Source organism: Hypanus sabinus, chromosome 31 (assembly GCF_030144855.1).
Source record: "Hypanus sabinus isolate sHypSab1 chromosome 31, sHypSab1.hap1, whole genome shotgun sequence".
Taxonomy (NCBI): Eukaryota; Metazoa; Chordata; class Chondrichthyes; order Myliobatiformes; family Dasyatidae; genus Hypanus; species Hypanus sabinus.
The window spans coordinates 25,329,134-25,345,285 of record NC_082736.1 but is presented as its reverse complement, the minus strand read 5'-3'; the positions used below and the strand labels follow the sequence as shown (position 1 = coordinate 25,345,285).

Genomic DNA, 16,152 nt, shown 5'->3' with positions numbered 1-16,152 from the left:
TTTTAAATCAATTATGGTACCGTTTGCACTGTTGTAATTGTATGTTGTAACTATGTGGTTTTGTGCAGGTCTTGTAGCTTTAGTTTTTGGTCTTGTTTTTGTCTGGTGAGTTTGGAGCTCCTTTCCGGGGAATGCGCTGAGACAGTAGCAGCAGCAGCCTCTCCGGACTCTGGATTGGGGATTGCCAAACGTTATGTGGATTTTCTGGTGTAGTCTGTTTTGTCACTTGTTTTTGTGTTATCATTCTGGAGCAACGTTGTCTCATTTTTTAACTGCATCGCATTTGTGGTTTCTAAATGGCAATAACCCGAATCTTGTATCTTGAGGACAGGCCCAAAGCCATCAAACGCTCCTCACACGTTAACCCTTTCATTCCCGGGATCATTCTCATAAACCTCCTCCAACGCCAGCACATCCCTTCTTCAATACGGGTCTCAAAACTGCTCACGATACTCCAAGTGCGGTCTGACCAATGGCTTCAGAAGCCTCCGCAGCTCATCCTCGCCTTGATATTCGAGTCCTCTCGAAAAGAACGCTGGCATTGCATCTGCCTTCCTCACCACCGCCGTCAACCTTCAGGGAATCCCAAACGAGGACTCCCCAAGTCCCTTTCTGTCTCTGATCTCTGAAGTCGCCCCTTGTTCAGAAAGTAGTTTACAGCTTTGTTCCTGACCTAGGTACATGACCATACACTTCCCGATACCGTACTCCGGCCAGGATGGGCACTGGGGGAGGGAATGCCACGCCATGGGGCGGGTGTGGTGAAGGGGAAGTGCCCCTCTTGGACCCTCCCCACACTTACCAAGTAGAGCTCGTCTTGGAAGGCGTAGTGGAGCCGAGTGATCCAGCGGCCGCGCCCTCTCACCAGGATGTCTCTCTCCTCTCGGAAGCAGGCTGCCTGCAAAACCAGCGACACGGCTCTGGTTGGGAACGTCGATGAAAAGGACGGGGAGGTGGGGGCGGGGAGAATGGAGCCGCCCAGCTGCTACACAGACCCCACTACCCCACGTCACCATCGAACAGACCCCACTACCCCACTCTCCCCTCCCCACGTCACCATCGAACAGACCCCACTACCCCACTCTCCCCTCCCCACGTCACCATTGAACAGACCCCACTACCCCACTCTCCCCTCCCCGGGTCACCATCGAACAGACCCCACTACCCCACTCTCCCCTCCCCGGGTCACCATCGAACAGTCCCCACTACCCCACTCTCCCCTCCCCACGTCACCATCGAACAGACCCCACTACCCCACTCTCCCCTCCCCACGTCACCATCGAACAGTCCCCACTACCCCACTCTCCCCTCCCCACGTCACCATTGAACAGACCCCACTACCCCACTCTCCCCTCCCCACGTCACCATCGAACAGACCCCACTACCCCACTCTCCCCTCCCCGGGTCACCATCGAACAGACCCCACTACCCCACTCTCCCCTCCCCACGTCACCATCGAACAGACCCCACTACCCCACTCTCCCCTCCCCACGTCACCATCGAACAGACCCCACTACCCCACGTCACCATCAAACAGACCCCACTACCCCACGTCACCATCGAACAGACCCCACTACCCCACTCTCCCCTCCCCACGTCACCATCGAACAGACCCCACTACCCCACTCTCCCCTCCCCGGGTCACCATCGAACAGACCCCACTAGCCCACTCTCCCCTCCCCACGTCACCATCGAACAGACCCCACTACCCCACTCTCCCCTCCCCACGTCACCATCGAACAGACCCCACTACCCCACTCTCCCCTCCCCTCGTCACCATCGAACAGACCCCACTACCCCACTCTCCCCTCCCCACATCACCATCGAACAGACCCCACTACCCCACTCTCCCCTCCCCACGTCACCATCGAACAGACCCCACAACCCCACTCTCCCCTCCCCACATCACCATCGAACAGACCCCACTAGCCCACTCTCCCCTCCCCACGTCACCATCGAACAGACCCCACTACCCCACTCTCCCCTCCCCACGTCACCATCGAACAGACCCCACAACCCCACTCTCCCCTCCCCACATCACCATCGAACAGACCCCACTACCCCACTCTCCCCTCCCCATGTCACCATCAAACAGACCCCACTACCCCACTCTCCCCTCCCCGGGTCACCATCGAACAGACCCCACTACCCCACTCTCCCCTCCCCGGGTCACCATCAAACAGACCCCACTACCCCACTCTCCCCTCCCCACGTCACCATCGAACAGACCCCACTACCCCACTCTCCCCTCCCCACGTCACCATCGAACAGACCCCACTACCACACTCTCCCCTCCCCGGGTCACCATCGAACAGACCCCACTACCCCACTCTCCCCTCCCCACGTCACCATCGAACAGACCCCACTACCCCACTCTCCCCTCCCCACGTCACCATCGAACAGACCCCACAACCCCACTCTCCCCTCCCCACGTCACCATCGAACAGACCCCACAACCCCACTCTCCCCTCCCCACATCACCATCGAACAGTCCCCACTACCCCACTCTCCCCTCCCCACATCACCATCGAACAGACCCCACTACCCCACTCTCCCCTCCCCGGGTCACCATCGAACAGACCCCACTACCCCACTCTCCCCTCCCCGGGTCACCATCAAACAGACCCCACTACCCCACTCTCCCCTCCCCACGTCACCATCGAACAGACCCCACTACCCCACTCTCCCCTCCCCACTGAACAGATAGGATTCAATTTGTCTGGATGAGCCCCAAACAGGGGTGGTGGGAGGGGGAAGGGGTTGGAGTAGGGGAAGGGGAGAAGGAGGTGGAGGGGAAGGTGAGGAGGATATGGGGAAGGGAGGAGGATGAGGGGAAGTGTGGGGGAAGTGGAGGAGGATGGGTGGAGGGGAAGAGGGTGGGAGGAGGGTGAGGGGAGGTCGATGAGGGATGGAGGGACAGGGGGATGACTGGAGGAGGAGGTTGGGGAGGGGAGGAGAGTGAGAGAGGAGTGGAGGAGGGATGGGGAAGGGTAGGAGATGAGTGGGGAAGGAGTGGAGGAGGGATGGGGAAGGGTAGGAGATGAGTGGGGAAGGAGAGGAGGGTGGGAGGGAGAGAGAGGGTAGGGGAGGAGGGGTGGGTAGGAGAGAGGAGGGGATAAGGAGGAGGATGGGGTAGGGGAGGAGGATGAGAGAGGAAGGAGAAAGGGGGAAGGGGAGGTGGAAGGGGGGATAAGAAGATGAGGAGGAGTGGGAAGGGGATGAGGAAGGGGAGAAAGTAGGAGGAAGATAGGGGAATGGCAGGAGGGAGGGGGAAGGGGAGGAGGGGAAGGGTGTCGGAGGAGGGGAGTGTGAGAGAGGAGTGGAGGGGTGGGGGTGTAGGAGTAGGGAAGGTGGTATATGAGAGGAGTTGTTACCGATGGTTTGACTACAGACTGGCTGCCCCCAATCGCTCCCGGCAACCATGTACTCACGTCCGCTCTCTTCAGCATCTCCCATTTATGGAGGATCTTCATCGCAAACACCTTCTCCGTCTCCCTCATTTTGACGACAACCACCTGGGGGAGGGGGGAGTGGGGTGGAGGTTACCGACACACTCGCAGTGGAGCGGCCCAGCAGACATCCACCCCCCTCACCCCGTCAGACACACACACAGGGCAAGGCCCAGGCTTGATCTTGGCCTGCGGACACATCTCGGCCGGTACGGAAGTGGGCATGGCGTGTGTGTGTGTGTGTGTGTGTGTGTGTGTGTGTGTGTGTGTGTGAGTGTGTGTGAGTGTGTGTGAGTGTGTGTGTGTGTGTTTGTGTGTGAGTGTGTGTGTCTGTGTGAGTATGAGTGTGTGTGTGTCTCTGTGTGTGTGTGTGTGTGTGTGTGTGTGTGTGTGTGAGTGTGTGTGAGTGTGTGTGAGTGTGTGTGTGTGTGTTTGTGTGTGAGTGTGTGTGTCTGTGTGAGTATGAGTGTGTGTGTGTCTCTGTGTGTGTGTCTGTGTGTGTGTGTGTGTCTGTGCCTGTGTGTGTGTGTGTGTGTGTGTGAGTATGAGTGTGTGTGTGTGTTTGTGTGTCTGTGTGTGAGTATGAGTGTGTGTGTGTTTGTGTGTGTGTGTCTGTGTGTGTGTGAGTGTGTATGTGTGTGTGTCTGTGTGTGAGTATGAGTGTGTGTGTGTGTTTGTGTGTGAGTGTGTGAGCGTAAGAGTATGTATGTGAGTGTGAGTGCATGTGTGTGAGTGTGAATGTGTGTAAGAGTGTATGTGTGTGAGTGTGAGCATGTAAGAGTGTATGTGTGTGAGTGTGTATGTGTCTATGTGTTTGAGTGAGAGTGAGAGTGAGCACGTGAGTTTCTGTGCGACTCTGTGTGTGTGTGCGTTGTGCCTGTGTGCCCCATTCTGGGAAAATGTGTGATTGTGTGTAAGAGTGTATGTGTATGAGTGTGAGAGTGTGTGTGTGAGTGTAAGAGTGTATGTGTGTAAGTGTGAGCATGTAAGAGTGTATGCGTATGTGTGTGAGTGTAAGAGCGTATGAGTGTGAGTGTGAGCATGTAAGAGTGTATGTGTGAGTGTGTGTGTGTCTATGTGTTTGAGTGAGAGTGAGAGTGAGAGTGAGCACGTGAGTTTCTGTGCGACTCTGTGTGTGTGTGCGTTGTGCCTGTGTGCCCCACTCCGGGAGCTCTCCAGTGAAGCTCCAGAGATCCGTTGCCGGGATCGGGACCAGTAACCGCGGGTGTGTCAGGGGACGGACGGGTTTGCATTGTTGCCGAGGAGTGGTTGTGTCGGCTCCCACGGCCTGATCCGTATCAGGAATCGGTTCCTTGTCCCACTCTGTTTGTTCCACCACGTTCAGCGCCATTAACCCCTTCATCACAATCAACCCCCTTCAGCCCCATTAACCCTTTCAGTGCCTTTAATTCCACATCATTCACTCCTTCAACCCCCTTAGCGCCCACTACACCCTTCCCGTTGGCAGCTCGCCGGTGGGGCGATGTCACCCAGACCCTCAGTCTCTGTTCGTGTTGGGACTCTCCCCGGGGGGGGGCGGTCTTCGCCCTCAGCTCCCCCCATCTCTCAGAGCCCTCACCCCCTTCACCGAGCCCTCACTCCGAGGGGTGCGTCCAGCCGACACCCCCTCGCCCCCCTTCACCCACCGCCCTCCCCCCAACTCTCGGCAGCCCCCCCCGACCCCAGCGACGCTGCCTCGCCCCGCAGTTCAGCAGCCCCCCCTCCCCATCCCCACACCCCACCCACCTCTCCAAAGGCTCCCCGGCCGATGACCTTCAGGATCTCAAAGTCGTCACGATGGAGCTGGAGTTCCTTCACCTTGGTGACGAGCGGAGTGACTGAGGGAGGGAGAAGGCAGAGGTGGTGGGGGAGCAGAGAGGGGCGGGGCAAGGGGAGGAGGGCAGAGGGGAAGGGGCAGGAAGGAGGACGGGATGTGCGTAGAGGCGGAGGGAAGGGAGGGAGATGGGATAATGAGGGAGGGATTCGGGGAAGGGGATAGGGTGAGGGAGAGAGGGAAGGGGTGAAGATGAGAGAGAAGGCGGATTTTTAAAAAAATAACACCAGCTTCGATCAGCGTGACTGCGGTACGATATGATGCACCCCCCCCCCAAAGATTATTCGGCCCATCGACCTCTGCTGGGACGTTCCCCACCCCCATCTCCCATCCCCATCCCTGACAACCAATGAGATGCAGCCATACTAGAAGCTTACCCCACCCATGCATACACAGGGTGATTCCACAAGAGAAAAACATAACTTATTGACGACAGGCAGGTTTCGGACAGCCCCGGGGGACGTTCCCTCACCAACAACCCCCCCCACCTCCCTGGAGCGGGCTGCAGTCGGGATTCCGACCCACAGACTCCGGGCTGAGGACAGCCACCAGCCCCCCTGGTTACATGAGAGGCGTCTGGCACAGACAGGGCAAACTCTTCGCCACTCCCCGAGGTGACTCTGGAGCCTGTCGGTGGGGTGGGGCTGCTCCCCAGTCTCGGTTTACATTCCTCTGCCTCCCCGGGCGTGTGCGGGCAGGTAGATCGTCGGCACTGGGCCCTCTCCGGCTCAAAGCCGTCAGCCTCGAGAGCCTCCGGGGCTGGGACTGCCCTCAGGAAGGGGGGAAATCAGCACAACTCTCCTTGATCCTCCTGGAGAGGGGGGGGAGAGAGAGGAGAGGGGTAGAGAGAGAAGGATGGGGTAGGGGGAGGAGGGGGGTTAGAGAGAGGAGGGGGGGTTACAGAGAGAAGGGGAAGAGAGGGGAAGGGGGAAGAGAGGGGAGGATGGAAGAGAGGGGAGGATGGGGTAGGGAGGAGGGGGTTAGAGGGGGAAGAGGGAAAGAGGGGGAGGGAAAGGGGAAGTGGGGAAGGGGAAAGGGGAAGCGGGGGAGGGGAAAGGGGAAGAGGGGGAGGGGAAGAGAGTGGGGGCGAGAGAGGGAGAGAACTGGCGAGGGGAGTGCGGGAGAGGGGAGGGAGGAGAGAGAGGGAGGGAGGAAGGAGAGAAAGGTTGGAGTGGGGCAAGAGAATTGGGGGTGTGAGGAAGAAGGTAGGGAGGGAGAGGCAGTGAGAGTGGAAGTGGGGAAAGGGGAAGACAAAGTGAGAGGGAGGAAAGGAAGATAAATTGGGAGGAGGAGAGGACATGGGCGTTAGGAGAGGGAGACAAGAAGTGGGGATAGGGAGAGAGTGAACTTGGGGAGAATAAGGGCAAGAACACGGGGGAGGGGTAGAGTTACCAGTGAGGCAGACACGACAGAGGGAACTCCTCCTCCCTCAGGAGGAGCCGGCCTGCAGATACTGGATCAGTTCGGTACTGACCAGCTCTCAGCCCGGATCTGCTGTCGGCCCCTTCCCCCTCCACAGACGCTGCCTGAGCCGCCGGGTTCTTCCGGCCATTGGCCTTCCACACAAACCAGGACACTTCTCCCGCCTGGGCTGGTCCTCGTGTTGGGAAGGGGTGCAGGACACTTCTCCCGCCCGTGAGACCCCTTTGTGGCCTGGGCTGGTCCTCGTGTTGGGAAGGGGTGCAGGATACTTCTCCCGCCCGTGAGACCCCTTTGTGGCCTGGGCTGGTCCTCGTGTTGGGAAGGGGTGCAGGACACTTCTACCGCCCGTGAGACCCCTTTGTGGCCTGGGCTGGTCCTCGTGTTGGGAAGGGGTGCAGGATACTTCTCCCGCCCGTGAGACCCCTTTGTGGCCTGGGCTGGTCCTCGTGTTGGGAAGGGGTGCAGGACACTTCTCCCGCCTGTGAGACCCCTTTGTGGCCTGGGCTGGTCCTCATGTTGGGAAGGGGTGCAGCCTCCAGCCTATGCCGTAGCTTTCTGGGGCTGATTTGTCGGGGAGCTGTGAAGATCTCTGCACAGGGCCACGGAGGGACAGGGCGGGAGGGGAAGGGAAGACAGCAGACTCGGGCAGGGAAGGGGAGGGCGGGGTAGGTTCTCGGATTAAGACGTTGACAGAAATGGGAGGTGTGGGACAGGAACAACCCTGGGAGATGATCACACTGCAGTCAGAGGGGATTTACAACTCCACCACGGGTACCCGTTTCTATGGTACCCCTATGGTACAGAACAAGCAGTCCCCCGCCCCTCGTCAGCACCCACTGTCAGTGACACCAACCCCACCTCGCACAGACAAGAGAGTCCTCCACCGTCCCTGGGAGTGTGTGATGGGACGGTGTGGAGGGAGATTCACTCTGTGTCTGTCCCCGGGAGTGTGTGATGGGACGGTGTGGAGGGAGATTCACTCTGTGTCTGACCCCGGGAGTGTGTGATGGGACGGTGTGGAGAGAGATTCACTCTGTGTCTGTCCCCGGGAGTGTGTGATGGGATGATGTGGAGGGAGATTCACTCTGTGTCTGACCCCGGGAGTGTGTGATGGGATGATGTGGAGGGAGATTCACTCTGTGTCTGACCCCGGGAGTGTGTGATGGGACGGTGCGGAGGGAGATTCACTCTGTGTCTGACCCCGGGAGTGTGTGATGGGACGGTGCGGAGGGAGATTCACTCTGTGTCTGTCCCCGGGAGTGTGTGATGGGACGGTGTGGAGAGAGATTCACTCTGTGTCTGTCCCTGGGAGTGTGTGATGGGATGGTGTGGAGGGAGATTCACTCTGTGTCTGACCCCGGGAGTGTGTGATGGAACGGTGCGGAGGGAGATTCACTCTGTGTCTGACCCCGGGAGTGTGTGATGGGACGGTGTGGAGAGAGATTCACTCTGTGTCTGACCCCGGGAGTGTGTGATGGGATGGTGTGGAGAGAGTTTCACTCTGTGTCTGACCCCGGGAGTGTGTGATGGGACGGTGTGGAGAGAGCTTCACTCTGTGTCTGACCCCGGGAGTGTGTGATGGGACTGTGTGGAGGGAGCTTCACTCTGTGTCTGACCCCGGGAGTGTGTGATGGGACTGTGTGGAGGGAGCTTCACTCTGTGTCTGACCCCGGGAGTGTGTGATGTGACGGTGTGGAGGGAGCTTCACTCTGTGTCTGACCCCGGGAGCGTGTGATGGGACGGTGTGGAGGGAGCTTCACTCTGTGTCTGACCCCGGGGGTGTGTGATGTGATGGTGTGGAGGGAGTTTCACTCTGTGTCTGACCCCGGGAGTGTGTGATGGGATGGTGTGGAGGGAGATTCACTCTGTGTCTGACCCCGGGAATGTGTGATGGGACGGTGTGGAGGGAGCTTCACTCTGTGTCTGACCCCGGGAGTGTGTGATAGGACGGTGTGGAGGGAGCTTCACTCTGTGTCTGACCCCGGGAGTGTGTGATGGGGACGGTGTGGAGAGAGATTCCTCTGTGTCTGATCCCGGGAGTGTGTGATGGGACGGTGTGGAGGGAGATTCCTCTGTGTCTGACCCCGGGAGTGTGTGTTGGGACGGTGTGGAGAGAGATTCCTCTGTGTCTGACCCCGGGAGTGTGTGATGTGACGGTGTGGAGGGAGATTCAGTTTCAGTCCGTTTCTTTGGTGACTGGAAGGTTAGGATTAGATTCGATTAGATTATGAGGACACTCAGTCCTCGTTTAATGGATCCTGATGGGGTACATTTGCTGAAACAAGAGGGGTGGGGAAGAGAAGGTACCTGGGGGTGGGGGGGGGGCAGATTTGACTATCGTCCCAAGGGGCAACCTCTATGCAGAGGGAGGTGAGTACAAGATTTTCCACAGGAAGGGCTTGTGGCAGGTACAGTAATGACATTTAAAAGGTTATTTGATAAATACCTGATCAATTGATAGCAAAGGTTTCGAGCAGGATAAGGGCCAATTGCTGAGAAACAGGTCTAGCCTGGTTGGGCAGCATGGCCTGCACGGACAAGCCGGGCCGAAGGGCCAGCTAACATACTGAATGAATCTTCGTCCGCGCCTCTGCCAACTCGACTTGCTCGGGCCTGTGAAGGCAGCTCGTGAGGCTCGGGAAAGGCAACACACATGAAACGCTGGAGGGACTCGCTCAGCAGGCCAGGCGACAGAGTAAAGAGTCGATGTTTTGGGCCGAGACCCTTCAGCAGGACTGGAGAAAAGTTGTTGAGGAGTCAGAGTTGGAAGGTGGGGTTGGGGGGAAACATAGAAAACCTACAGCACAGTACAGGCCCTTCGGCCCACAAAGCTGTGCTGAACATGTACTTACTTTAGAAATTACCTAGGCTAGCCCATAGCCCTCTATTTTACTAAGATCCATGTACTTATCCAAGATTCTCTTAAAGACCCTATCGTTCCCAGCTCCAGCCCATTCCATGCACTCACCACTCTCTGAGTAAAAAAAACATCCCCAACATCTGCTCTGTATCTACTCCCCAGCACCTTAAAGCTGTGCCCTCTCATGTTAGCCATTTCAACCCTGGGAAAAAGCCTCTGACTATCCACACGATCAATGCCTCTCATCATCTTATACACCTCTATCAGGTCACCTCTCATCCTCCGTCGCTCCAAGGAGAAAAGGCCGAGTTCACTCAACCTATTCTCATAAGGCATGCTCCCCAATCCAGGCAACATCCTTGTAAATCTCCTCTGCAGCCTTTCTATGGCTTCCATATCCTTCCTGTAGTGAGGCGACCAGAACTGAGCACAGTACTCCAAGTGGGGTCTGACCAGGGTCCTATATAGCTGCAACATTACCTCTCGGCTCTTAAACTCAATCCCACGGTTGATGAAGGCCAATACTCCATACACCTTCTTAACCGCAGGGGCAACCTGTGTAGCAACTTTCAGTGTCCTATGGACTCAGATCCCAAGATCCCTCTGATCCTCCACACTGCCAAGAGTCTTACCATTAATAATATATTCTGCCATCATATTTGACCTACCAAAATTAACCACTTCACAATTATCTAGGTTGAACTCCATCTGCCACTTCTCAGTCCAGTTTTGCATCCTATCAATGTCCCGCTGTAACCTCTGACAGCCCTCCACACTATCCACAACACCCCCAACCTTTGTGTCATCAGCAAACTTACTAACCCATCCCTCCACTTCCTCGTCCAGGTCATTTATAAAAATCACGAAGAGTAAGGGTTCCAGAACAGATCGCTGAGGTAACCCACTGGTGACCAACCTCCATGCAGAATATGACCCGTTTACAACCACTCTTTGCCTTCTGTGGGCAAGCCAGTTCTGGATTCACAAAGCAATGTCCCCATGGATCCCATGCCTCACTACTTTCTCAATAAATCTTGCCTTGCTGAAATCCATATACACTACATCCACGGCTCTACCTTCATCAATGTGTTTAGTCACATCCTCAAAAAATTCAATCAGGCTCGTAAGGCACGAACTGCCTTTGTCAAAGCCATGCTAACTATTTCTAATCATTTTATGCCTCCAAATGTTTTTAAATCCTGCCTCTCAGGATCTTCTCCATCAAATCACCAACAGTGAGACTCAATGTTCTATAATTTCTTGGGCTATCCCTGCTCCTTTTCTTGAATAAGGGAACAACATCCACAACCCTCCAATCCTCCGGAACCTCTCCCGTCCCCATTGATGATGCAAAGATCATCGCCAGAGGCTCAGCAATCTCCTCCCTCGCCTCCCACAGTAGCCTGGGTTACATCCCATCCAGTCCCGGCGACTTATCCAACTTGATGCTTTCCAAAAGCTCCAGCACATCCTCTTCCTTAATGTCTACATGCTCAGGCTTTTCAGTCTGCTGAAAGTCATCCCTACAATCACCACGATCCTCTGCCATCTCCTCCGGTTCCACTGTCACACTCGATAGGTCCTATTCTTTCACATCTTATCCTCTTGCTCTTCACACATTTGTAGAATGTCTTGGGGTTTTCCTTAATCCTGCCTGCCAACGTCTTCTCATGGCCCCTTCTGACTCTCCTAATTTCATTCTTCAGCTCCTTCCTGCTAGCCTTTCAATCTTCCAGATCTCTCTCATTATCTAGTTTTTTGAACCTTTCATAAGCTCTTCTTTTCTTCTTGACTAGATTTACAACAGCCTTTGCACACCATGGTTCCTGTACCCTGCCATCCTTTTTGTCTCATTGGAACGTATCTGCACAGAACCCCACGCAAATATCCCCTGAACCTTTGCCACATTTCTTCCGTACCCCTGAGAACATGTGTTTCCAATTTATGCTTCCAAGTTCCCACCTGACAGCCTCATATTTCCCCTTTCTCTAATTAAATGTTTCCCGAACATGTCTGTTCCTACCCCTCTCCAAAGCTATGGTAAAGGAGATAGAATTGTGATCACTATCTCCAAAATGCTCTCCGACTGAGAGACCTGACACCTGACCAGGTTCATTTCCCAAAACCAGATCAAATACAGTCTCTCCTCTTGTAGGCTTATCTACATATTGTGTCAAGAAACCTTCCTGAACACACCTAACTAACTCCACCCCATCGAAACCTCTCACTCCAGGGAGATGCCAATCGATATTTGGGAAATTGATATCTCCCACCGCAACAACCCGGGTATTATTACACCTTTCCAGGGGAAGGGGTGACGGGTGAAACTGGGAGGGGGAGGGGGGTGAATGAAGTGAGTTGGTGGAAGAGGTGCAGGGCTGGAGAAGAGGGTGCCTGGTGGGGAAGGACAGAGGCCATGGAAGGAAAGTAAGGGGGAACACCAGGGGGAGGAGAAGGGCAGGCAGGGAAAAAGTGGGGGGGTTGGGGAGAAGGGGAATGGCAAAGGGGGCCATTGCTGAAAGTTTGAGACATCCATGTTCATGGCATCAAGTTGGAGACTACCCAGATGTTGTTCCTCCAACCTGATTATGGCCTCATCGTGACAGTAGGAGCGACATGTCGGGATGGGAATGGGAAGTCGGATTAAAATGGGTCAGAGCCCGCTTCTACTGTCAACCCCTTGGGGTGGGGAAGCCCGGCCAGCCGGGAATAAAGAAGAGCCGACCGGGACCCTTCATAAGGACTGGAAGGGAAACGGGATAAAGAAGGTGGGGGCAGGACAATTGACCCCTGCTCTATTTTCGACATGACTGATAACGTGGCCACAGCAGACGATTTGACTCCACGAGGAACGGTCCCGATGGTCCGCCCCATCGCACAGGTCGAAGGAGGAAGCTTTGCGAAACTAATTCACGGCGATTATCAAAGCCAGAGACAAGAGCAGCGGAGTCGCTGGCTTCTCTGAGATCAGTCAGTGCCGCTGCCACACGCACAACCAGTATGGCAGCATTCCTTCGGCAGAGAGGAGAGACCAGTCCGGGTCACAGTCACAGACACAGGATCCGACAGAGGCCTCCTTCCCTGACAGCGTGCATCCCAGTGTGACACGGTGACGGACCCGTTCCCACCAGTACCCCGGTGTCACACAGTGACGGACCCGTCCCCACTGGTACCGTACCCCGGTGTCACACAGTGACAGACCCGTCCCCACCGGTACCGTACCCCGGTGTCACACAGTGACGGACCCGTCCCCACCGGTACCGTACCACAGTGTCCCACAGTGACGGACCCGTCCCCACCGGTACCGTACCCTGGTGTCACACAGTGACGGACCCGTCCCCACCGGTACCGTACCCTGGTGTCACACAGTGACGGACCCGCCCCCACCGGTACCGTACCCTGGTGTCACACAGTGACGGACCCGTCCCCACCAGTACCGTACCACAGTGTCCCACAGTGACGGACCCGCCCCCACCGGTACCGTACCCCGGTGTCACACAGTGACGGACCCGTCCCCACCGGTACCGTACCACAGTGTCCCACAGTGACGGACCCGTCCCCACCGGTACCGTACCCTGGTGTCACACAGTGACGGACCCGTCCCCACCGGTACCGTACCCTGGTGTCACACAGTGACGGACCCGCCCCCACCGGTACCGTACCCTGGTGTCACACAGTGACGGACCCGTCCCCACCGGTACCGTACCCCGGTGTCACACAGTGACGGACCCGTCCCCACCAGTACCGTACCACAGTGTCCCACAGTGACGGACCCGCCCCCACCGGTACCGTACCCCGGTGTTACACAGTGACAGACCCGTCCCCACCGGTACCGTACCCCGGTGTCACACAGTGACAGACCCATCCCTGCCAGTACCTTACCCCGGTGTCACACAGTGACAGACCTGTCCCCAGGGGTACCGTACCCTGGTGTCACACAGTGACAGACCTGTCCCCAGGGGTACCGTACCCCGGTGTAATACAGTGACGGACCCGTCCCCACCGGTACCGTACCCCGGTGCTACACAGTGACAGACCCATCCCTGCCAGTACCTTACCCCGGTGTCACACAGTGACAGACCTGTCCCCAGGGGTACCGTACCCTGGTGTCACACAGTGACAGACCTGTCCCCAGGGGTACCGTACCCCGGTGTCACACAGCGACAGACCCGTCCCCACCGGTACCGTACCCCGGTGTGACACAGTGACGGACCCGTCCCCACCGGTACCGTACCCCGGTGCCATACAGTGACAGACCCGTCCCCACCGGTACCGTACCCCGGTGTCACACAGTGACGGACCTGTCCCCACCGGTACCGTACCCCGGTGTTACACAGTGATGGACCCGTCCCCACCGGTACCGTACCCCAGTGTTATACAGTGATGGACCTGTCCCCACCAGTACCGTACCCCGGTGTTATACAGTGACGGACCCGTCCCCACCGGTACCGTACCCCAGTGTTATACAGTGATGGACCCGTCCCCACCGGTACCGTACCCCAGTGTTATACAGTGATGGACCCGTCCCCACCGGTACCGTACCCCGGTGTCACACAGTGACGGACCTGTCCCCACCGGTACCGTACCCCGGTGTTACACAGTGATGGACCCGTCCCCACCGGTACCGTACCCCAGTGTTATACAGTGATGGACCTGTCCCCACCGGTACCGTACCCCGGTGTTATACAGTGACGGACCCGTCCCCACCGGTACCGTACCCCAGTGTTATACAGTGATGGACCCGTCCCCACCGGTACCGTACCCCAGTGTTATACTGTGATGGACCCGTCCCCACCGGTACCGTACCCCGGTGTTACACAGTGACAGACCCGTCCCCAGGGGTACTGTACCCTGGTGTTACACAGTGACGGACCCGTCCCCACCGGTACCGTACCCCAGTGTTATACAGTGACGGACCCGTCCCCACCGGTACCGTACCCCAGTGTTATACAGTGATGGACCCGTCCCCACCGGTACCGTACCCCAGTGTTACACAGCGACAGACCTGTCCCCACCGGTACCGTACCCCGGTGTCACACAGTGACAGACCTGTACCCACCGGTACCTGTGAGCAGATGTGGCAGAGATGGAGGAATTGAGAGAAGGGGGTGGCGTTTTAACAAGTAACAGGGTGGGACAAGAAGTTGGAGGCAAAATGGAAGAAGTCAACGAGTTCCACATGGGTGCAGGAAGCAGCACCAATGCAGACGTCAATGTAGCGAAGGAGGACTGTGGGATGGTAGCCAGTGTAGGCTTTGAGCATAAGACCATAAGACATAGGAGCAGAATTAGGCCATCTGGTTCATCAGGTCTGCTCTGCCATTCAATCATGGCTGATCCTTCTTTTTCATCTCTTCCTCAGCCCCAGTTCCCAGCCTTCTCCCCGTAACCCTTGATACCCTGTCCAATCAAGGACCGATCAATCTGCCTCAAATACGCCCAACGACCCGGCCTCCACAGCTGCACCTGGCAACAAATTCCACAAACCCACCACCCTCCCTCCCGGCTAAAGAAATTTCTCCACATCTCTGTTTTGAAAGGGCGCTCCTCTATCTTGAGGCTGTGCCCTCTTGTCCTAGACTCCCCCACGATGGGAAACATCCTCTCCACATCCACTCTGTCTAGGCCTTTCAACATTCGTATTTCAATGAGATCCCCCTCATCCTTCTGAAATCCAGTGAGTACAGACCCAGAGCCATCAAACGTTCCTCGTCTGATAACCCTTTCAGTCCTGGAATCATCCTTGTGAACCTCCTCTGAACCTTCTCCAATGCCAGCACATTTTTTCCAAGATGAGGAGCCCAAAACTGTTCACAATACTCAAGGGGAGGCCTCCCCAGTGCCTTATAAAGCCTCAGCATCCTACCCTGCTCTTGTATTCTAGAAATGAATGCTAACATGGCATTTGTCTTCCTCACCACCGACTCAACCTGCAAGTCAACCTTCAGGGTGTTCTGCACAAGGACTCCACAGTCCCTCTGCACCTCAGATTCCTGGACTTTCCCCGTTAAGAAAATAGTCCGCACATTTACGAGGGGTGATTGATAAGTTTGTGGCCCAAGGTAGAAGGAGTCCATTTTAGAAAACCAAGCACATTTATTTCTCAACATAGTGGACCACTTCTGGAGGTCCAGGACACCAACTTCTACAAAGAAGGGATCCGTGTGCTCCACGACCGCTGGACCAAGTGTGTCAATGTAGGAAAAATAAATGTGCTAGGTATTCTAAAATTGACTCCTTCTACCTTAGGCCAAATGTATCAATCACCCCTCCGTATTTCTACTGCCAAAGTGCATGACCGTGCATTTTCCAACACTGTATTTCATTTGCCACTTTCTTGCCCATTCTCCTAATCTGTCTGAGTCCTCCTGCATCCTACCTGTTTCCTCAACACTACCTGCCCCTCCACCAATCTTTGTATCACCTGCAAACTTGACAACAAAGCCCAGCCATTCTATCATCTAAATCATTTATGTACAGCATATAAAGAAGCGGTCCCAACACTGACCCCTGCAGTTACCAGCTTCAGTGGCTGAGATGGGAGAGACTGTGCATACAACTGTTGCCCGGGCGATTCACCAGTCACA

The 16,152-nt window shown here is 56.1% G+C and overlaps 1 protein-coding gene across 5 annotated transcripts in view; it reads right to left on the bottom strand.

The window, feature by feature from the left end:
- Nucleotides 1–16,152, bottom strand: part of LOC132383978 (serine/threonine-protein kinase MRCK alpha-like) — an 86,162-nt gene that overhangs the window by 62,982 nt on the left and 7,028 nt on the right. For all 5 annotated transcript variants that reach the window (XM_059955216.1, XM_059955215.1, XM_059955219.1 and 2 more), the window contains exons 2-4: nt 5,196–5,287; nt 3,432–3,515; nt 803–898 (exon numbers count right to left, since the gene is read on the bottom strand). In XM_059955216.1, the coding sequence (XP_059811199.1) occupies nt 803–898; nt 3,432–3,500 (165 nt within the window). In that variant the 5' untranslated portion in view covers nt 3,501–3,515; nt 5,196–5,287. The remainder of the gene's footprint in view (nt 1–802; nt 899–3,431; nt 3,516–5,195; nt 5,288–16,152) is intronic.